The sequence below is a fragment of the Antennarius striatus genome, chromosome 15 (genome assembly GCF_040054535.1).
Source record: "Antennarius striatus isolate MH-2024 chromosome 15, ASM4005453v1, whole genome shotgun sequence".
NCBI lineage: Eukaryota > Metazoa > Chordata > Actinopteri > Lophiiformes > Antennariidae > Antennarius > Antennarius striatus.
Window position 1 is genome coordinate 20,772,996 of NC_090790.1, and position 22,126 is coordinate 20,795,121.

General features: G+C 49.5%; 2 protein-coding genes across 4 annotated transcripts in view; both read left to right on the top strand.

Moving 5' to 3' along the window:
- Positions 1-14,903, top strand: part of LOC137608987 (collagen alpha-1(XXVII) chain A-like) — a 33,333-nt gene extending 18,430 nt beyond the window's left edge. For all 3 annotated transcript variants that reach the window (XM_068335672.1, XM_068335674.1, XM_068335673.1), the window contains 39 exons: positions 698-751; positions 828-872; positions 949-1,002; positions 1,077-1,130; positions 3,066-3,119; positions 3,636-3,689; positions 4,617-4,670; positions 5,364-5,408; positions 5,965-6,009; positions 6,093-6,146; positions 7,025-7,078; positions 7,338-7,391; positions 7,468-7,521; positions 7,601-7,654; positions 7,763-7,870; positions 7,958-8,011; positions 8,090-8,197; positions 8,286-8,339; positions 8,417-8,470; positions 8,639-8,695; positions 8,776-8,829; positions 8,916-8,969; positions 9,051-9,104; positions 9,524-9,577; positions 9,679-9,786; positions 10,019-10,126; positions 10,238-10,345; positions 10,443-10,496; positions 11,168-11,230; positions 11,305-11,358; positions 11,435-11,470; positions 11,559-11,576; positions 11,663-11,698; positions 11,810-11,836; positions 11,936-11,986; positions 12,071-12,239; positions 12,314-12,423; positions 12,530-12,745; positions 12,860-14,903. In XM_068335672.1, coding sequence (XP_068191773.1) covers positions 698-751; positions 828-872; positions 949-1,002; positions 1,077-1,130; positions 3,066-3,119; positions 3,636-3,689; positions 4,617-4,670; positions 5,364-5,408; positions 5,965-6,009; positions 6,093-6,146; positions 7,025-7,078; positions 7,338-7,391; positions 7,468-7,521; positions 7,601-7,654; positions 7,763-7,870; positions 7,958-8,011; positions 8,090-8,197; positions 8,286-8,339; positions 8,417-8,470; positions 8,639-8,695; positions 8,776-8,829; positions 8,916-8,969; positions 9,051-9,104; positions 9,524-9,577; positions 9,679-9,786; positions 10,019-10,126; positions 10,238-10,345; positions 10,443-10,496; positions 11,168-11,230; positions 11,305-11,358; positions 11,435-11,470; positions 11,559-11,576; positions 11,663-11,698; positions 11,810-11,836; positions 11,936-11,986; positions 12,071-12,239; positions 12,314-12,423; positions 12,530-12,745; positions 12,860-13,006 — 2,685 coding nt within the window. In that variant the 3' untranslated portion in view covers positions 13,007-14,903. The remainder of the gene's footprint in view (positions 1-697; positions 752-827; positions 873-948; positions 1,003-1,076; positions 1,131-3,065; positions 3,120-3,635; positions 3,690-4,616; positions 4,671-5,363; positions 5,409-5,964; positions 6,010-6,092; positions 6,147-7,024; positions 7,079-7,337; positions 7,392-7,467; positions 7,522-7,600; positions 7,655-7,762; positions 7,871-7,957; positions 8,012-8,089; positions 8,198-8,285; positions 8,340-8,416; positions 8,471-8,638; positions 8,696-8,775; positions 8,830-8,915; positions 8,970-9,050; positions 9,105-9,523; positions 9,578-9,678; positions 9,787-10,018; positions 10,127-10,237; positions 10,346-10,442; positions 10,497-11,167; positions 11,231-11,304; positions 11,359-11,434; positions 11,471-11,558; positions 11,577-11,662; positions 11,699-11,809; positions 11,837-11,935; positions 11,987-12,070; positions 12,240-12,313; positions 12,424-12,529; positions 12,746-12,859) is intronic.
- A 661-nt stretch (positions 14,904-15,564) lies between these two features.
- cdk5rap2 (CDK5 regulatory subunit associated protein 2) overlaps positions 15,565-22,126 on the top strand; it is a 30,377-nt gene continuing 23,815 nt past the window's right edge. Inside the window, 5 exon segments of the mRNA XM_068335290.1 lie at positions 15,565-16,032; positions 19,823-19,878; positions 20,999-21,060; positions 21,693-21,803; positions 21,993-22,069. Coding sequence (XP_068191391.1) covers positions 15,980-16,032; positions 19,823-19,878; positions 20,999-21,060; positions 21,693-21,803; positions 21,993-22,069 — 359 coding nt within the window. The 5' untranslated portion in view covers positions 15,565-15,979.

Consider the following 22,126-nt stretch of genomic DNA (forward strand, 5'->3'; position numbering starts at 1 on the left):
CCTCCTGCTCTTCTCCTTTTGACCACCATCTGTTCTCCTGGTTCAGTCCACCTCCTCTCTTCTCCCTCCTCCCAGTCGGTGTCCTTTCTGTAACTCTGACTCCCTCATTCCTCCCCCGTCTCACCCACTCCTCCAGCTCCTCACTGGGGGGGGGTTGGGTATGACTCGTCAGTCCGTCTTTGGGTTACGTTTCAGGGCGGTGAATCAGCTGATGTTCAGGAGCGTCCGTAGGAACATCTGCTTCTGCTGGGCGTCTGAGTGAGATCCAGTGTCAGTCTGTACCGCCTCACCGGCGCTGCCCCCCGCCGCCGCCGCCCTGGAGGCTTCTGGAGCGCTTACATCACTCAGTCTCCAGTAGTTCTACATGTCTGACCTTGGAGTTATTGGTGGTAAAAAAGCACTTAGCCCCTCTGAACCCTGGGAGTTACTGTCTGAGCAGCAGTACTGACTTAGCCTGCCAGGAAGTCCTGCTGGACCTACCTGCCCCCGCCATAGCTGGTTTGAAGGCATTTAGAGCCATCACCTTCTTCGCCTCACCACATTCATCCAGCTCCTAATGGATGCTAACGAGGTGTTGACGGGTAATTACTGTGTGTGTGTGTGTGTGTGTGTGTGTGTGTGTGTGTGTGTGTGTGTGTGTGTGTGTGTGTGTGTGTGTGTTAGTCACTCCTCATCACTCTGCTCCGTCTCGTTTCAGGGGAGAATAGGCAGAAAAGGCTTTCCTGGGAAGGTCGGGCCTGAGGGAGCAAAGGTAAAGTAAAACGCTCTGACCACTCTGGTGGTAATCTGATGACTGTAACTAGTAACTAGTTGTGTTGGCTGTGCAGGGAGAGCCTGGCATCACGGGGAACGTTGGAACCATGGGAGAAAGAGTAAGAACCTCCATTGCAAAGCTTCCATTTGTCCCTAGAGTGTGTCCATCCATCCAACACGGAGACTGTGTTTCAGGGCTTGGTGGGCTTCATCGGACCAGTGGGGGACGCAGGACTGGCAGGGGAGAAGGTAGAGAGCACGGACTTCCTGTGAACTCACGGGTAGATGTTGGGGATCCACTGAAGGTTCAACTGGTGTTTCAGGGGGATCGAGGTGAGATGGGCCTTCCTGGACCGGCTGGAGAAAAGGGATCAACGGTAAGACTCCACGAACCTGACGAGTGTAATGAACGTGTTGGTGTGGTGAACGTGTTGGTGTGGTGAACGTGTTGGTGTGGTGAACGTGTTGGTGTGGTGAACGTGTTGGTGTGGTGAACGTGTTGGTGTGGTGAACGTGTTGGTGTGGTGAACATGCTGGTGTGGTGAACGTGTTGGTGTGGTGAACGTGTTGGTGTGGTGAATGTGTTGGTGTGGTGAACGTGTTGGTGTGGTGAATGTGTTGGTGTGGTGAACATGTTGGTGTGGTGAATGTGTTGGTGTGGTGAACATGTTGGTGTGGTGAATGTGTTGGTGTGGTGAACATGCTGGTGTGGTGAATGTGTTGGTGTGGTGAACATGTTGGTGTGGTGAATGTGTTGGTGTGGGGAACATGTTGGTGTGGTGAATGTGTTGGTGTGGTGAACATGCTGGTGTGGTGAATGTGTTGGTGTGGTGAACATGTTGGTGTGGTGAATGTGTTGGTGTGGGGAACATGTTGGTGTGGTGAATGTGTTGGTGTGGTGAACATGCTGGTGTGGTGAATGTGTTGGTGTGGTGAACATGTTGGTGTGGTGAATGTGTTGGTGTGGTGAACATGTTGGTGTGGTGAACGTGTTGGTGTGGTGAACATGTTGGTGTGGTGAACGTGTTGGTGTGGTGAACATGCTGGTGTGGTGAACGTGTTGGTGTGGTGAACATGTTGGTGTGGTGAATGTGTTGGTGTGGTGAACATGTTGGTGTGGTGAACGTGTTGGTGTGGTATTCCCATGGGAATACGCTGATGGGTGGGGACGCCAAAGTGGAAACGAGGCACATCACCTGATGGATGATGTTTTCTCATCGGTGGTTTGGCAGCTGGCGAGAGGCCTCCAGCTGGAGACGGCCCCAACACTGGTCTAAACAAAGAACCGAATGGTTCCAGCAGATCGCCTCCACTGATTTACCTCCTCAGACGTCTTTAACGGCCTCAGGAAACCCTGACGTCTCCGTCTGAAACCCCGAATGCCCCCGAGGTTTAAGGAAGGGAAAGAGTTTGCTTTCAGACGCCCCCACAGATCTTTATTTCGGGGGCGTCAAACACCTCACCTGATTTTTCATCCGACATGACGTTCTTGTGTGGGGGAGGGAGCTAGTGTTTAGTCTTCCTCATGGAAGCAAAGGGATGTTTCCTGCTGGCAGGCGTCCAATCAGGTCTCTCCTGAGACGTCACCACTCACCAGACACACTTACACACACTTAGACAGTCTAAAGGAAGTTGTCTGCTGTCCCGACGTCTCAGCTGTTAAACAGAAACAGACCCCCTGGAACAGCCTGCGTCATCCCTCGCCGACACGCGTCCGCGGCGCCGACAGGCGGATCAAACTCCCAGCATCCTCTGATTTACGGCTGCCTTTGCACGAGATCCGAGCGCCTGCTGCGACGCACACGATCTCTTTTATTGATCGGAGCCGTTCCGCCAGGAATACTTCCCGCTACATGATTCTGTTTTTTCTACAAATGTTCGAGCCAATAAAGCGAAGCCCAATAAAATCCCCGGCCAGGCGTCCAGACGCCGTGTGTTTTCACGTATAAAATCATGTCCTCTGGGTTCCTGCTGCTCTGCTTTCACTCTCGTGACTTATGGCTGGGTTGCGTGTGTGTTCCCGTGTGCAGAGCGTTTCTGCAGATGTTTGTAACGGTGCTAACACGTGTTGGTGCGTCTGATTTTCATCATTTTGCTGCCTCAAGCAAACTTGAATTGTGTGTAAAAGTTGAACGAGGGCAGTCCAGAGGGTTTGGGGGTGTGAGCTGGTTGAATAAAGTTTGATTCAAGTTTCTGCGTGGACACAGAATGCTCCTTAACGTGTTCATGTCAACGTGTTTATCTTGTTGTGTATTTGAGTGGGTCGTGTGCCCGGCTGTAATCTGTGTGTTTGTGCCTGCATTGCTTTGTAGGGTCACCCGGGGACGCTCGGCGAGACGGGGCCCCCCGGACCCCCAGGAAGACCAGTGAGTTGCCCTCCCCCTCCTGTCCACTGACTCCTGTTTGCAGATGACAGCGTGTTGTTTGTGTGATTGTAGTTAACATCAGCCCCCCCCCCCCTCTGAGGGCTAAACGTAGCGTGTAGCTTAGCATTGATAGCTGTAACTTTCTGTTAGCATGATGAGAGCTGGCAGCTTCCTGCTGATCCACGTCAGCCTCCGGTCAGTCAGACGCCCCACACCTCCAACCAATTAGAAGCTGCCACTGCTCCTCATTTGCCCCCGCCTGCCATTGCCACAGGGATTGGGGGCCACAGAGAGGGCCACAGGGTGGGCCACAGGGGGGCCACAGAGCCACCAAAACAAACATAAATATAGGGCTGTGGGGCGCGGCGGACTGGATTCCAGAGCAGGTGTTTTAATCGGTCGGATCCAACAACAAACCCCAGAGTACGACCCCAGGTCAGCCTGGCCTCCAGGGTCACCCCCCCAGGGGGGAAAAGTCTTTGTTTCATCTCTCCTCTCCCCCCCTTTGTCCACCAGGGCCCTCCTGGAGCAGCAGGACCAGCTGGGACCAGAGGGGCCAAAGGTTTACGGGTACGTCTCCGCCCCCCCAATGGTAACGCTAGTGGTCCCACCTGACGGCTGACGTGGGACCGCCTCTCTGACTCCTCCAGCATTACATCACACTGCAGTAATCACGCATTCGTGCATCAACGCTCGCGACTTCACCTCATTGCAGATTTTTAGTAAGCAGTCATGTGACACCATGCTCGCATTCTATTGGCTGACAGCATCAGGAAGTGTTCTACGTTCTGTGAGTCTCTGACTTCTGTGAGACACAAAGTGCTTCAAACAGTCTGTCAGAGTGTTTCAAAGGTGATACAGACAGAAGGTGGTTTAATATCAGTATGGGGGGGTTCACAAACGTTTAAATTAACCTAAATAATAAGATAAATAGTTCGTCACTACATCACGGAATTCGTTAATCACGTGGGGTTCCTGAAATACATAAACCGCGAGGAACGAGGGGTCACTGTTTTACCGTTTTCCGGGTGTCCTGGAATATTTGTTAATCCAGGTGTAAACTGGAGGGGGGGACAGGAATGTTAATGAGCTCCATGTATGACAGGCTTATGGCACCTCGGCTAGCGCTAACGCCCACTACGCTATGTCATCAGCCAATCACGGCCGGGTGTGGACGCGTCGTGTCCAATCAAATCATTACAGATGAGGAGGAAGAATCTTCATCAGCAGTGTGTGTGTGTGTGTGTGTATGTGTGTGTGTGTGTGTGTGTGTGTGTGTGTGTGTGTGTGTGTGTGTGTGTGTGTGTGTGTGTGTGTGTGTGTGTGTGTGTGTGTGTGTGTGTGTGTGTGTGTGTGCGTGCGTGCGTGCGTGCGTGCGTGCGTGCGTGCGTGCGTGCGTGCGTGCGTGCGTGTGTGTATCTGTGTGTGTGTGTGGTGCTGGCCGTCGGGTGTGCTGCAGTGCCCTCTGCTGGTGAGGTGACCTGTCTTGTGTTTCAGGGGGCGATGGGAGCCGACGGGCCAACAGGAGAGGCGGGCTCAGAGGGCAGCAAGGTGAGAAATATGCTGTGTTCAATACATTTGTTGCAATTCTGTAGTTTTCATTCAGGCCACGCCTCCAGACATCGAGGGGAGGAGCCTGCTGTTGTGGAAAACTTCCTGTGATTTTAGGAGGGAAATTTGAAAAGCAGTGATGAGAACAACTCTGCCAGTCACCAGAACGAGGATGAGCTAAATGAGAGGCTGTCGCTCATCAGTTCCTCATCAGTTCCTCATCAGTTCCTCATCAGTTCCTCATCAGTTCCTCATCAGTTCCTCATCTGTTCCTCTCATCTGTTCCTCATCTGTTCCTCTCATCTGTTCCTCATCTGTTCCTCTCATCTCCTCCTCATCTATTCCTCATCTGTTCCTCATTTGTTCCTCTTGTCTGTTCATCATCTGTTCCTCTCATATGTTCCTCATCAGATCCTCATCTGTTCCTCTCATCTGTTCCTCATCTGTTCCTCTCATCTGTCCCTCATCTGTTCCTCTCATCTCCTCCTCATCTATTCCTCATCTGTTCCTCATTTGTTCCTCTTGTCTGTTCCTCATCTGTTCCTCTCATCTCTTCCTCATCTGTTCCTCATCTGTTCCTCTCATCTGTTCATCATCTTTTCCTCTCATATGTTCCTCATCAGATCCTCATATGCTCCTCTCATCAGTTCCTCATCTGTTCCTCTCATCTGTTCCTCATCTGTGTCTCCATAGGGTTCCGATGGGCCTCCAGGAAAAATCGGCTTTCCAGGGTCTGAGGTGATTTGGGCTTGTAGAAATCAGAATAATCTTCATGTAGTGTTAGCATGTGGTGTTAGCGTGTAGTGTTAGCATCTTGTGTGAGTGTAAAGTGTTAGCGTATGGTGTTAGCATCTTGTGTGAGTGTAAAGTATTAGCATGTGGTGTTAGCATCTTGTGTGAGTGTAAAGTGTTAGCGTGTGGTGTTAGCATCTTGTGTGAGTGTAAAGTATTAGCATGTGGTGTTAGCATCTTGTGTGAGTGTAAAGTGTTAGCGTGTGGTGTTAGCGTCTTGTGTGAGTGTAAAGTGTTAGCATGTGGCGTTAGCATCTTGTGTGAGTGTAAAGTGTTAGCGTGTGGTGTTAGCGTCTTGTGTGAGTGTAAAGTGTTAGCGTGTGGTGTTAGCGTCTTGTGTGAGTGTAAAGTGTTAGCGTGTGGTGTTAGCGTCTTGTGTGAGTGTAAAGTGTTAGCGTGTGGTGTTAGCGTCTTGTGTGAGTGTAAAGTGTTAGCGTGTGGCGTTAGCCTTGCTGATGAATCTGATTGGACTCAGATGAACTCCTCTGTCTCTTCTCTGAAGGGGAAGCTGGGCGATCCGGGCGAGACGGGGCCCAAAGGTTTCCCTGTGAGTTCAGTCCAGATCTGCAGCCTGTTTGGTGTTTGATACCAGTGCATGTACTCGGACCTCACTCGTCCTTCTGTCTGCAGGGAGTCCAAGGGCCCTCGGGGCCCCCAGGGGACAAGGGAATAGCTGGCGAGCCGGTACGACCCTCATCAACCAGCTCTTCTTCATCTTCACATCCTCGTCTGCCCCCTGGGGGGCAGGCAACACATTTCCTGTCTGGTTTTGTTGTTTTTTACGTCGTCCTTGACGACAAACCCTCCACATAAAGCTGCCTGTAATAAAAGTTTCCTCCATACCGCCGGAGGATCGACTCCTTCCTTCCACCTCTGCTGTCGATGAGCAGACGATAACTGATCTCCCAGGTGAAATCCAGGTTTAACTCCCACGAGGAATTCAGTGCAGTTTTTCTTTTCTGCACGTGAAAAGAGGGCGATGGATCAACTATACGCCTGTTTAGACTCTGCAGGCTGAATCCAGTTGGTGTTATGAGGCACAGGCGTCGCTTCCTGTGCTGTGAACGAATCACAGGCAAACGAGACTCCAGTCATTACTGCTCGTCTGAACCCTCGTCTGCTCCAGGCAGACGAGGGTTCAGACGAGCAGTAATGGAGGGTTTAGGGCTTCACACCCTGATTCCATCTGCAGCGGTCGGTAAATCCTTCACAGGTGTGACCGTCAGGCGTGCTGCTCGGTTCACTATGAAGAAACATTCACAAGTCCAAGAGCAGCTCCATGCAAACGGTCCAGGGCTGTTAGTGAAGCTTCTGGTCCTGGAGTCAAGATTCAATCCAGAGCATCGGGAGCTGTTAGGGTGGAGAAGCTCCATTAAAATTCCTCCTTCAGACTCCTCCCACCAGGTTTCAGTCGTTTGTTGTCCTGCTGACAAACAAACAAACAAACAAACAAACAAACAAACAGACAGACAGACAGACCCGGTTCTGGTCTGCTGTGCCACACAGATGTTCCACTGATGCCTCGCTAAAGGAGACCTGATGGTGTTGTTGTTGTCATGCAGGGACCACCGGGGCCCCCAGGGACCGTGGGACTGCTGGGAGAGATTGGTCATAAGGTGGGAGACCCTGAAACACTCTTGCATGCCCCCCCCCCCCGTCTCCACACACACACACACACACACACACACACACACACACACACACACACACACGGAGGAGGTTGCTGGTGTTCATTTGCATGAACAAAAAGGGTATTGTGAGGATAAACGATTAAACGTGTGGCATCTGTTGCCCCCCCCCACCGCTGAGTCAGCGCCTCGTCTGGACCAGAACCACTCAATGTTCTCTTTCGTCCATCCTCCGCTTGTTTTAAAGGGTCCTCCAGGAAAGGTGGGGGAACCAGGCCTTCCGGGCGAGCCGGGCGAGAAGGTAAGAGTCGCCCTGAAGTCCATCAGAACATGGATCGGTGTTGATCACACAACCTGATGGTCTGTCTGCTCACCAGGGGCCCGTTGGTGCTGCTGGGAACGGGGGAGAGCAGGGACTGATGGGACAGCGGGTGAGTTTTACTGTCATGAACCGACACCCCCTGAGGTCACGCCCCTCCCTTCATGAGTCTTTTTTTGTGGGGGTAACAGGGAGACCCGGGCTTGGAGGGAGAAGCTGGTCCAGCTGGTCCTGATGGAGTCAAGGTGACGTCTGCCCCCCACATGTCCCAGATGATGATGATGATGTAAATGGAGACACCAAACTGTAAAGCATGTTCATGAGCTAAAAACATGGTCTCTGCTGCACCCCAGGGGGAAAAAGGCGAGATGGGTCAGGAGGGGGACCAAGGAGAAAAAGGTGAAACTGGACTAAAGGGAAAGGAGGGCCCACCTGGGAACCCTGGACTCAGCGGCTTCAGAGTGAGGATCCGTCTCCATGGTGACGTGTGTTCACACCTTGTTTGACGTCCACCTTCCTCTGAAGTCCCGTTTGTTTCCTCTCCAAAGGGCCCAGAAGGGAAACCAGGAAAGTTCGGGGAAAGAGGCAAACTAGGGCCAAAGGTACCGATATCAGATCAATATCTGTGATCTCACCACTGATACCAGTGATACTGAAGCTGAAGCAAAGTCTATGTTTAGGGCGCCAAAGGTCAACAAGGTCACCTCGGGGAGACCGGATCGGTGGGAAAGACCGGACCCCCAGGCTTCGTTGGGCAGAAAGGGTCCAGAGGAACCATCGGACATGTGGTAAAGGGAACAGTAGTACATGTTCTTTATAAAGACACGTAGAGAGGTGTGGCGGGGCCCTCAACTCAATCCTAACTGTTATCCACAGGGGGCCCCTGGGCGGATGGGTCAGCAGGGGGAGCCTGGGATCGCAGGTTATGAGGTAAGACGTCTGCGTGTGGACGGACGTTCACGCGTCCTTAAATCTGACGGTCGTTTCACACAATGTCGTCTCTGCAGGGCCATCAGGGATCGCTGGGCCCCATGGGCTCTCCAGGACCAAAAGGTGAAAAGGTACACCTTATTTACGATCTGCGTAACACAGATTGTTGTTTTGGTCCAGAATCGAATTCATCTGCGGTCCTTTAAGGAGGGTGTGCACGTCTCTGGCGCCAGACGGCATGTAGAGAGAGCAGACGTGTGGTATCGATGTCTGACATCGCTGTCGGTTTGCGTCTGCAGGGCGAGCAGGGAGACGACGGGAAGGTGGAAGGTCCTCCTGGCCCTCAAGGCGACATGGTAAGTCGCACCTGATCCTCTTCCTCCTTCCTTCTGCTCTTCGTCTGCCTTGTTTCCTCATTTCCGTCTCTTCTCGTCAGGGTCCTCTGGGTGACCGGGGGGAGAGAGGGGAACCAGGAGATCCGGGCTACAGAGTGCGTCCCGTCAGTGGGGGGGTTCTGAAGCGTTCAGTGTTGGTGTTTGGGGTCCCACAGGTTAAACTTCTGTGACTCTTCCCCAGGGTCAGGTTGGTCTGGATGGAGAACGAGGCCGATCTGGGGCTCCTGGACTCCCTGTGAGTATCAGGGTTCAGATGGGATGCTAAACACCCGGCAGGGTCCTCACACAGGTCGCCTGCATACGCTTTATATTTCAGGGACATCCTGGACCTCGTGGCCAACCAGGACCCAAAGGGGCCAAAGGAGATCTGGTAAGAATGCCAAAACACACAACCTGTGTGTTGCTTGTAGCAGAAGACGGTTGTGTTGTGGTTTGATGTGCAGCTCTATTATTCTGTGGTCTCAGCTATTTTTTCGCACAAGCCGTCTACTGTTGGAACATTTGCATGGCTGTAATGTGAGTTGAATGCCTGAATAAGCATCAGGTAAACCAGCTGGTTCCACCAATGGCGTCTAGAGGTTACAACAACATCAGGAGGGGAACGGGGAACGTTCTGTGGTGTCGCAGCGACCCAACGGAAACATGGAGGGGAAGGATGCTGTTTGCATCTTCTAGCTCGAGGGAGAAATGGCCTGCTGGTCTGTTATGCCTGGTCACATGTTACCGAAGGACAAAGACAGCACAGATGGGGGGTAATGATGAATAATCAGGTTGTTTACCTCTCTGTAGGGGCAGAAAGGCAAACCGGGGCAGACAGGACCAAAAGGAACCAGAGGGCCAGAGGTGAGCCCACAGTCTCCAGACATCCTGACCCCCTCAGTGACTTCAGTGATAGTCAGATAAAATGCCCCAGTAGAGTCATTAAAGTTGTCCTTTTCCGTCAGGGTGGGGGCGGTCCTGTCGGTCCCAGAGGCGTGGTGGGTCGAGAGGGACACGAGGGCGTTCCCGGGCCTGACGGTGCTCCAGGAAAGGATGGCAGTAAAGGCATGCCGGTGAGACCGACCGTCATACATCCGACATCCACACAACCTGGTGATTACAGTCATGAAGGATGGGAGGGTGGAGCTAGAGGAAGCTCACAGGTGTGTCAAGGCTCCGGATGGTTCCTGGGCAATCTCCTTCACATGAGGTCTCCAAAGAGGACACTTGGACCTGATGAAGATGAAGAACGCTCCACGTTCCACACTGATTCTCATTCACGTTGCTGTGATGACGTGTCAACAGGGAGAGCACGGCGAGGACGGAGACCTCGGACTTCCTGGAAAATCTGGCTCACGTGGAAAAACTGGTGTTCCAGGACTTCCAGGAGAGCAGGGCAGCATCGGACCAAAGGTAAGGGGGACATCGCTGATGGTGGGGGTACTCTCTGATGGCCTCAGTTTGCATGGTTGGAGAAACACTTGACTTCTCATGAACTTCTTGGTGATTTATTTGTCCCTCCAGGGCGAGCGAGGTCTTCGAGGTCAGACAGGACCTGCAGGGAAAAGAGGGTTCAGAGGAGGAATGGGACTACCAGGACCACAGGGGGACCAGGGCCCTAAAGGCCAGCCTGTGAGTGTGACCCACACAGACCAGCTGATCCACAACAGAAACACTAGCCATCATCAAGCAGGCAGGAGAGCATCTCATGATGGTTTGTGTTTAACAGGGTGACACAGGGGAACCAGGATTTCCAGGAATTCTGGGAGTGTTTGGACCGAGGGTGAGTTCAGAAGGAAACGGCAGCACATCCTCCACACACAAACATTCCAATGGTTCATCTTCTCAAAGGTCTCCTTTCTGGAAGAGCAGGTTAACTTCTGAACCCTTTGCCAGGTCTTCTTCTAACTTTGGCTCGTTCTGGGATACACGTCCAGTCTGGACATCCCACCCCCAGGCCATGGCAAAGCAGAGCAAGACTACATAACATGTTTGTGTCCCCATACATGATGTGTCCAAAGACATGTCCAAAGGACAGTGGCACGCGGTCTTAACGCTTTAGCACAGCAAGACATTTTGGACAAGTCTTTGCTTCCAACTTTGTGGGAACGTTTTAGGGAAGGTCCTTCCTGTTCGGGGTCCACAGGGACATGGTTTGGGAGAGACCAGATCCAATGTTCAAACAGCAGCAGGCCAGGTGCATCTGCACTTCCTGCCTGTGGTACATTGTGATTCCTCGTCTCTGGGTCGACGTGTGCTTGTATGCAGAGTTTCCATCGTCGACCTCTATGATGGTCCAGTTGTTCTTCCTGGAAAACAATCTATTCCGTTGTATCTTCAATGTCGACTCTGTTAGCGGACGTCAGATGTTCCACCAGGAGACGAAGATGCTGTGTGAGATGAAAACTAATGTCAAGTGTTCTACTATGTAAAATGTGTGGCTGCTCTTTCCAGGGGCCTCCAGGAGACTTTGGGCCAAAGGGTATACGAGGACCAAAGGGGCCACAGGGCACAATGGTGAGTATCCCATTGGTTTAGATGACACTGGAAGCCCCGCCTTCTTGTCTCATTCTTCTACCTGTCACCATCAGGGTAGGGGAGGAGTTGTCGGCCCCGTGGGGATCATTGGTCCAAATGGAAGTGCGGTATGTATCACAGCGACTGTCTACCGGTTAGTTCCTGTCAGGCTTCGGTGGTCTCACCAGGTGCATCTGTCAACAGGGTCCCAGAGGGCAGAAGGGCAATCATGGAGAGACTGTAAGTCCTCGGCACGTCCCTCCCCCCTGACATTTTGTGTTCTGTGTTGTTGTCTCAGTAACCGAGTCTCTGTTCTGTCTCTGGACAGGGACTACAGGGACCACGGGTAGGTTTGCACCCCCTTTTGTTTCTCACATTGGAGTCAGAGGTTTTGCTCACATCCATCATGATGTGTCTTCACCATGTTGTTAGGGATCTCCTGGACCTCGTGGACCTCCTGGAACTCCAGTAAGTTTTCCACCTTTCATGGTGAACCCCGTAAAGGTTTTATAGATCACATGGTTGGATCTGGGTGGCATTCACTGTCCAAATAACCCTTCTTCTTCTCCTTCTTCTCAGGGGCTCCCGGGTGTCCCTCTGTCATTTGTAAGTCATGTTTGGTTTCTTCACAGTGAGACATTTCTAGCTGTTCAGATATACTGTTGGTCACAGTTTAGGATAAAACAGGTCATTTTATTGGTACAGAAAGAAGATGGTCTTTGGTTCGTGGACTCACACACCCCACTCAGGACGGAGGTTCGTCCAGGAGTCACATCTACACTTTTCTGCATGTCTTAAATCTGTTAAACTGCACAGAATAATTTGGTTTCTGTTGTCCAGAATAAGCCGGTGATGGACCTGCCGATGCTGGACCAGGGAGCAGAGATCTTTAAGACCCTCCACTACCTCAGTAACCTGATCCAAAGCCTGAAGAACCCACTGGGAACCAGGGACAACCCCGTCCGCATCTGCAGGGACCTGCACAGCTGTGAACAGACGCTAAATGATGGTACGATGTTGGAGAAGGTTTAAATGCATAAGGGGACAAAAACACCAAATATATGTTTATTATTATGTTTTCAGGCACTTACTGGATCGACCCCAACCTGGGCTGCTCTTCCGACACAATCGAAGTCTCCTGCAACTTCACCGGTGGGGGGCAGACTTGTGTGAAACCAGTAACAGCATCCAAGGTACTGAAAACATCAGAAGGTCCTTCAGATGTTCAGATAGTGTACACATCCTAGACGTTAGCCCCGCCCAGACTCATTTGCCCCTCCCGTTCTGCTGTTTGAGCAGCCCACCTTCAGCGTGGGCCGCGTCCAGCTGAACTTCGTGCACCTGCTGAGCTCCGAGGCGGTGCAGCACATCGTCATCCACTGCCTGAACGTGTCGGTGTGGACGTCTGCTGGAGGTCCTCTGGCTCAGGAGGCCGTGAGGTTCAAGGCCTGGACCGGGGAGGTCTTTGAACTGGGAGGGGAGCTGGAGCCAGACGTCACTGAAGACTCCTGCTGGGTAACACAATGACCTCACCGGGCTGCGTGCCCTTTAGTTGACATCACTCTGTTGACAGTGTTGCTCTTCCTGTGAAGCAACCTGGACTAAAAATGTTTCTCACCCGGTTTTCAGATAAAAGATGGCCGCTGGCACCAGACCCATTTCGTGTTCCACTCTCTGGACCCCACCTTGCTCCCCGTGGTCGACATCTACAACCTGCCAGAAACTACTCATGGATCCCATTACCACCTGGAAGTCGGCCCTGTGTGCTTCCTGTGAGGCGACGCTGTGGGTCACCTGACGTGGGAGGATGGTTGGTCATCTCATCCAGGTGCAGAGATCTCTCCTCCGGTCCATGGAGAAGCAATCGGATCCGGCCCGACTCCTGCTGGACACAAACGGGCATTCTGGGGGTTGGGAGCGTGGATGGAGACCTGAGGAAACGCTGGGGAGTTCTTGCACTAACGGCGCCCCCACAAGTCAAAGCCTCTCCAGCCTCTTATGGAAGGATCCGGCGTGGGGAAAGGGCTCGACGCCACACACTCCCTCTGGAACACTGACACGTGACGGGAGACCAGAGCCGTTCACCAGAGCCGTTCACCAGAGCCGTTCACCAGCGGACATCAGAGTAACTTATTTTTTTAACTGTATGCAGTCTGTGTACGTTTTATTATAAATACCAGGAATTCAATTCTGATAGAGAGAAGAGAATATTAAAGTCATTGGGATCAGTTACATGTACATATATATATATATATATATATGTATGCTTATATTAACTTTTATACATGTTTATCTAATGTAAAGAAATCATCTTCAAGTGCAATACAGAATGAGAAGATAATTTGATATTTTAGACGTTTATGGAGGCTTTTTATCCGGGGTGCTCATTTCCTGGTGGGCGTGCCTGTGTGAATTCGTTCAGAGGCGGGCTCATGCAGATTTAACCCCCCCCCTAGAGGCTAGTCATCTCTCTGTGACGCCTGCATTTATTTATCCAGACGCATCACTGGCCTGACAGACGCCACTGATGACCAGAGAACGTCGACAGGAGTCCGTTCTCGGTCCGCAGGTGTGGCTGAAGTCAGGCGTCTGATCCTCGTTTCCTCAGCTAGAATTAAAGATAAGAGGGTGAAGATGGAGCAGGTGTGTCCTCATCAGTAGATCGACAGGTGTGGGACAGAAGCCCCTCCCCCTCTGCATGGTGCTAATCGTCTGAGGTGCTAACGTTAGCTGAACTCACACCACTCTGCTGAACTATTCTAATGTTTATAGTGCATGCTTCTTTAGGTTGGTTCAACAAGTCCATAGAATGTGTTGCCATAGCAACATGATGCACCAATGCTAACCCCCCCATAAATTATCTGTTTATTCATAACTGTTTTTGTTCAATGCTGCATTTTACAGCATTGCTTTTTCTAATTATAAATATTTTAGAAACTACAGAACTAAACATTTCTCCTTTCTATCCAGTATAAATCACAAGGTTGGATGAATAACGACCCCCCCCCCGTACAAACCCCCAAAGCTGTATGTAATAATTTTTAGAAACACAACTAGTGGAGATAGTTTGAATTAAAGGTTCTTTGTTGTAGCTGGACACAAGTGTGTATAATTGTGCAAACCTTGCTGTATGCAGTGAATCCCCTCTTGCTAATTTAATGTTATTTAATGTTGTGGTTGCAGACTGAGCATTTCTGTTGGTTGAAGTGATGCTACTCTTTCTGACAACTTTATATATCAGTTTGCCCGGCTCTTGGATTTTATAGATTTTTATGTGTAAATTTGGGACTTCAGAGAACAAATTTATTGCAATATTAATTATCTTTTATTTTTCTAATTTTGTTATTTTACTTTATGTTGTTTTTTCTTCTCTATGTTAACCAGTACTGTACCAGGACTATAACTTGTGTTTTAAAGAATTATGCAAATATGTGAAAACTGTTCTCCTTTTTGTGAATCTGTTGTAGACATTAAAACCAGCTAAGAATACCTCACATCTGTACGCGTGACACAAAGCTAAGATGTTCTGTTCCCTTTAGAATTCAAACCTCTTTGGAAATATTACACAAAAATTAGGAAAACGTCATCAGATTTAGAACATGGCCAGTTCTGGTGCCGACCTCTTATATCTGTCCACTGTTTTTCCATTTGTTCAATAAACACTTTCAATTTGTATGTGGATTTTTATTTTTCAACCATTTGAATTAAACCCCTTCCTGTCCAGCAGTTTGGTGAAGATGAGGGACTGCAGACAACTCAGGATCCACCAGAAAAGACAAGTCTCAAAGTACTTTAATAGATCGACTTTGTCATCATTGACAGCAGTGGGACACTAGTGCCCATCGTGAGCTGCTGAAGTGAACAGTTACAGCACTAGATGTCGCTGTTGTCTTCCAGATAGTTGTGTTACAGGAAGCAGCCTTTTCTGACTTTACAAATAAAACCAATATGTCAGATTGTCTTGTTAATTTGCGGGCTGTGTCTCTATAATATATGATGCAATACACCCACGCAATTTCCTTAAGAAAATAATTTGTTTAATTCTGTATTTTGTCAACGATCCACATCAGATATAATACAAATCTATGACCTTTTGTGTGAAGCAATAGAATCATGAAAGTTCTGTATTATTAGTATTGTTCTTCTTATTATTGATATAATAATAATGATGATGATGATGATGATGATGATGATGATGATGATGATAATAATAATAATAATAATCCTTATTATTATTATCTACAGTGTTTCTCTGTCTGTTTGAGAGGAATACAAACGTGCTAGTTCTCGTAAATCTTTTCTAAACTGGCCTGAACCGTTAAACGTCAGTGGAACTAACGGGCTTCCGTACTCGTGACTTTCCGTCACCTCCCCGTTGTGTTTGTGATGGCCAATCACCTCGTTCCAGTGTATAACATTTAAAATAACATTTATATTCCGCAAGAATTTTGAACGAATATGAAGTAATATGATTTGAATAACATTTATAACAGCATACGCTGTGTGATGTTGTCACATAATTAATATTTTAAGGCTTTCTGCTGCGGTGTCCCGTTGGAGAATTTAGTAACTTCCCACACGACCTGAAGGCATCACGGCTCTCCGACGTGCCCCTGGTGACGTCTCCACTATCAAGATGGCGGTAGCCTGGACTGTTTTGAATTCCGTCCCGCTTTCTGAGGTGTTCATTGCGTCACGTCGGTAGAAGGTCTGGTTGTTGTGGAGACATAAAGTAACGGGGCCGCCAACATGGACTCTGTGCTGGGGGACGACCTGACGCTCCCCGTTGACATCAACGGAAGGTAAGGCAACACCCGCAGCTAGCGGGCTAAGAGCAGCTAGCAGGAGCCCTTCTGCGTAACGTTACTGAGTAGCTAGCTGAGCTAAGCTAACCCGTTAGCATCTGAATGGGGCCTGGCTAGTTAGTGGAACACAGACGACCCTAGTAACAGCGACGAGACATTACACTGCACCGAACCGAGCAACGCTAGTGTTGTTCTGACGTTTATCTGTTCGGTCTCTGCTCTGGTTCAGTGCTCTGGTTGTAGGTTAGTAGGTCTGGTAGTAGGTCAGTAGGTCAGCTGTCAGTTAGGTGGTCATTAAGCGAAGCTGCACATTCTACACGGAGTGAAATGATAAAATACAAACGAGAATTTACACGGACAACTTGTGTGAAGTCACATTGGATGTAAACCTAGTGCTAACAGTAGTTAATCCATGTGTGTATTCAGTACATGCTTAACGGCCCCTGGTGTTTGTGGTGTTACCCTGACCCTGACCCTGACCCTGACCCTAACCCTGACCCTAACCCTGACCCTGACCCTAACCCTGACCCTAACCCTAACCCTGACCCTGACCCTAACCCTGACCCTGACCCTGACCCTGACCCTAACCCTGACCCTGTACTAACATACACTGTAACATGCACGTTCATCAGTAAAACAGTGAAGACACTTTCGCTCAGGAGGGACGATAACGGTGTGTTTCTTTCTTTCTAATTAGTCAGCAGAATGAATACCAGGTTTAGTGTTTTCACAGGTTTAAAAAAGTTAGGTTTCATGAAAGGTAGAAAAAAAATTCCTCCATATAGAGAAGATCAGGAGAAGGAGCACTGGTGCAGAGTCCCTGTCGTGATCACACTACCCAACTACTACTAACTACTAGTTAGCTACTACTAATAACTACTTGTTAGCTACTACTACTAACTACTAGTTAGGTACTACTACTAACTACTAGTTAGCTACTACTACTAACTACTACTTAGCTACTACTAATAACTACTAGTTAGCTACTATTACTAACTACTAGTTAGCTACTATTACTAACTACTAGTTAGCTACTACTAATAACTACTAGTTAGCTACTACTACTAACTACTAGTTAGCTACTACTACAAACTACAGTTGGCTACTACTAATAACTACTAGTTAGCTACTACTAACTACAGTTAGCTACTACTAATAACTACTAGCTAGCTACTACTACTAACTACAGTTAGCTACCACTACTAACTACTAGTTAGCCACTAGTAGTTGGGACCATTCTGGATCACATGGACTCGCTGTCGGTTGCTGTGACGTCACCTGGTCGGTAGGTCGTGTCGTTCACTCGGTGACAGCTGGTTGTCGGTGTTGGACCGGAGCAGCAGCGTCACTGGTTCCCATGCCGTCACGTGACTAACGCGTTAACCTGCTGCTGTTTTCATCCTGGTGCACCCATGATGTCACAGAAGAGTTTCATGTGGTAGGTCAACTGTACAGTACTAGTGTTCTAGGTTAGTTCACCAGTACTAGTGTTCTAGATTAGTTCACCAGTACTAGTGTTCTAGATTAGTTCACCAGTATTAGTGTTCTAGATTAGTTCACCAGTACTAGTGTTCTAGATTAGTTCAACAGTACTAGTGTTCTAGATTAGTTCACCAGTATTAGTGTTCTAGATTAGTTCACCAGTACTAGTGTTCTAGGTTAGTTCACCAGTACTAGTGTCCTAGGTTAGTTCACCAGTACTAGTGTCCTAGGTTAGTTCACCAGTACTAGTGTTCTAGGTTAGTTCACCAGTACTAGTGTCCTAGGTTAGTTCAGCAGTACTAGTGTTCTAGGTTAGTTCAGCAGTATTAGTGTTCTAGGTTAGTTCACCAGTACTAGTGTTGTAGTTTAGTTCACCAGTACTAGTGTTCTAGGTTAGTTCAGCAGTACTAGTGTTGTAGTTTAGTTCACCAGTACTAGTGTTCTAGGTTAGTTCACCAGTACTAGTGTCCTAGGTTAGTTCAGCAGTACTAGTGTTCTAGGTTAGTTCACCAGTACTAGTTCTGTCTTTGGTGTGAATGGGTTGTGTCCTTGTCTCCTTCTTGTGGTGTCCTTGTCTCCTTCCTGTGGTGTCCTTGTCTCCTTCTTGTGGTGTCCTTGTCTCCTTCCTGTGGTGTCCTTGTCTCCTTCTTGTGGTGTCCTTGTCTCCTTCTTGTGGTGTCCTTGTCTCCTTCCTGTGGTGTCCTTGTCTCCTTCCTGTGGTGTCCTTGTCTCCTTCTTGTGGTGTCCTTGTCTCCTTCTTGTGGTGTCCTTGTCTCCTTCCTGTGGTGTCCTAGGTCAGCTGCTCATCCAGCTGGTTAGCGCCTCAGAAATCCGATCGGTCAGCTGATATGTGTCTGAAGTACTTCCTGTCGTTCTGAGAGCTGGGGGCTGGACTGGTGTTACTGGTTTTCACATCAGACAGTGTGGTGTTACTGGGAGCTGCTTTGAGTTCATGGTTTTTGCTGTCAGCAGAACAAAATGTGTAGAAAAGAGGAAGTGTGTTTACAGGCTGTTTGTTCCCTCTGTGCGTGTCAGAGCTCTCAGTAACACAGACACACACGCTTTAAGGTCATGTGTTCTAATGACACAGTTCACGTTGGGTTCTCAGCTGTCCTGCATGTCGATTGGGTGCTCTCGCCTCATGATGCTTCCTGTTCCGTGCACACAGGAAGTGTTCATTGGCGTGTGTAATCTGGTGATTGAGACATTGTCAACACGTTTTCACGGCCCCCCATGGAGGAGGGTTGGGCTCCTGGTGTCACGTTGAGGCTTGAAGGAGTCTGAAGGTCTGAAGACACTTCCTGTGAGTCGGTGTTGCTGATGGTGCGGAGTCGTTTCCACCGGCGTTGGTTCGTGTTCCATCGTGTTAAGCTTCACTTTGAGGACAACAAGAAGTGTGTGCTTGTGGTTTGTTCCAGCAGCCAGACGGTTTGATTGGTCTCCTTCAAGAGCATCTCTAGCACAGAGTGGTGGTAGTTCCTGTAGGCAGACACCAGGACCAAAAGGAGTGAATCTGGTTGGAATCGTTCTCCTCTGTTGAGGAAGAGGCTGGCTGCCTCCTGTGCCGGGGGGGGGGGGTTGGGATGAAGACATTATCTAAGTAGACGCTGAGGTCCAGTCCTGAACAGTTTCATTTCTGTAAGGAAAGAATCCCTCTGGAGTTGATGTTTGTCAGGAACCTTTAGCGTCCTGGTCCTCCTCATGTGGTGGGGGGAGCACACCCGTGCTGCTGTTGTGTCAGTGTGGTCCAGATGTGCGTCGCTGATGTCCCGCGCCTTGTGTGGTGTCTCTGAATGGCGCCTTTGTCCCGTCGCTGTGAGGCTTCGCTAACGGGGTCACAGGAGTCTGCTGGGCTGCCAGGGGAAGACGTCCCCGTCCACCGGCTTCTGTTTACGCTCCCTCTGTGAACATGAGAGGCTGCCACTGGCACATGGTCACACACACACACACACACACACACACACACACGACACACACACACACACACCCACACACACACACACACACACACACACACACACACACACACACACACACACACACACACACACACACACACACACACACACACACACACACACACAGAGTGGACGTACATGAGGCAGAGAGTCATTCTTAAGCTATTTCTGGAGCGTTCTCCAGGCTGGGGGGAATAAACACGACGCGTTAGTGTTGTTGGACTCCACAGCCGTTAGTGTGCTGTAGAACTTGTGCTGTTTCCCTGTGATGTTGGACTCGTGAACTCTTTATCGTGATACACGCTGGTGACGCTGCTCCATCTCTGACTCCATGATTGTCTCCTCAGCTGCCGACTGCCAGACTCCATAGATGCTGGAGAATATTCCACCGGCGGCATGACAGGTCTGTAAAACATTTTGTCCTCTCCTTTCCACCCCCCCTCCCCACATACACACCCCTGTGTATTAATTAGTGCTGCTGACATGAACGGGTCCTGCTGTGATTCTGTCCAAACCTGAGACCAGGGTTTAGCTGTGTGCTCTGATCAACTGATGCTGCTCCAGAGTTCTTGTCAGCTTCTGGAGGACGACACAAATATGGAAGATCCTTCTATTGGTGGTCACTGTGTTTACGTCATTGTAACTTCAACTGGATCAATCACCGGATTTTTGAATTGTCTAAATTTTGTGAAGTCTGCATTAATGTGCCTGAACACTGTCTTTACCTGATGGTAAAGTGTATTGATTATCAACCTCATGATTGATTAGAGATGTGGAACAATATCTCTGATTGAATCCATTAATCAGTCATTAAATCTGTCTTTTTGTTCTTTGACATGTCGCCACAGCTCCTCTAATCATAAATTCTAAGATTATTAAGCTGGATTCAAGCAAACCTTTTTCTTGTATCTCCTCCTTGCAAACCCTATAGAGAACTTCTCCTGAGGAGACCAGGGTAACAACTGGGTGGCTTCATTCCCTCCTAGATTGTCCCCAGTAGTTTGTTTCAGTTCAAACAACCGACTGACGGTGTTCCAGGTGACGACCTCCTTCGTATGATGGTACCTTCACTGCTGCCAGTCAGCTCTTTGTCTGTGGAATGTCATGAACCAGCTCCAGGAGCGTTTCACAGCCTTCCTGATCTTCTGCTTCCCTCCAAACGTTTTGAACGTGCTGCTTGGTTCCCTTTCAGAATCAGTGATGTCACTTCCTGTCTTTGTACGGTTGGATTTCTACCAGGAAGAGTATCACATGATCCTGATGATGGTGATTATGGGCTGTCAATGGGGTCAGGGCTGTGAAATGTGTGTTCCCCCACCTCCCCTCCCCCGTGTTACACGATCAGCTGTGGCCTGAAGGGGGCAGCGCTCCAGAAGCGACCCCCACCTCCTATCCAGCGTTCTCTTTATGGCTATAACATTAACAGATTTCTGTGGCGGGAGCAGTGACCCCCCCCACACACACAGGAGGGGGGGGAACTCTTTGTTTAATCAAATCAAACATGCATGTCTGTTGTCCCACAGCTCCGTCCTTCCCTGACAAGACGTCTCCAATCAAAGCTCTCACCATGAAGGACTACGAGAACGTGAGTGACATCCGGTTTGATGCTCAGGTTTACCACACGCTAACAAGCTCAGGTTTACCACACGCTAACAAGCTCAGGTTTACCACACGCTAACAAGCTCAGGTTTACCACACGCTAACAAGCTCAGGTTTACCACACGCTAACAAGCTCAGGTTTACCACACGCTAACAAGCTGTGTTAAGATTTATTAAACCTGAATCAAACCACACTGACTGTTTTAGGAGGAAGATGGAGGGGGGCTGAAGCCTCTGTCAGCATCACAGTGGAATGTGTGCTTGGAGGCTTTTGATTGGATGTTTACGACGGGGTCTGGGCTTCGCCCCCCCCCCTTTGACTGTCTACCCCTCCCCCATTACCAGATGTAGGAGGCTCTGAGCCTGCAGCACAATGATGCACAGTCCAGTTCACACACACTCACATCCACACACACGCCTCAGCAGTCACCAAACAAACCCCCCTCCTCTGCCACGTGAGCGGACACCCCCCCCCCCACTGCCGTCTGCAGGTCTGTGTCCTGACCTGGTTCTAACAGTTAGTAGGAGTGTAGTCATAGTTTAACTGGGCTCAGATGGCCGTTTGATAGAAACCATTTCTGATCCTCCTGCCTGTTAAAATGTTTGTCGATCCTCCAGCAAATCACCGCCCTGAAGAAGGAGAACTTCAACCTGAAGCTGCGCATTTACTTCATGGAGGACCGCATGCAGCAGAAATGTGACGACTCCACCGAAGACGTCTTCAAAACGGTGGTGTATTCTTCATTAACGCTCACGTTTGTGTCTCCCATCAGTCCCAGGGTGTGCACATCCCATAATAAACCTTATTAGTGTAAAACGTTAAAAACATTCTCAGACTATCCCTACATTCTTCATGCCAGTGGTTGTGGTTTCCTTCTTCTTCCTGCGCTTTAACGGCTGGATGCCATCCTTCTCCAGAACATTGAGCTGAAGGTGGAGTTGGAGTCGATGAAGAGGGAGCTGGCAGAGAAACAGGAGCTGCTGGTGTCTGCGTCGTGAGTATCGCTTCCTGTGAAGGTCACAAACAAGACATCAGACAGGAAGTCACGCTC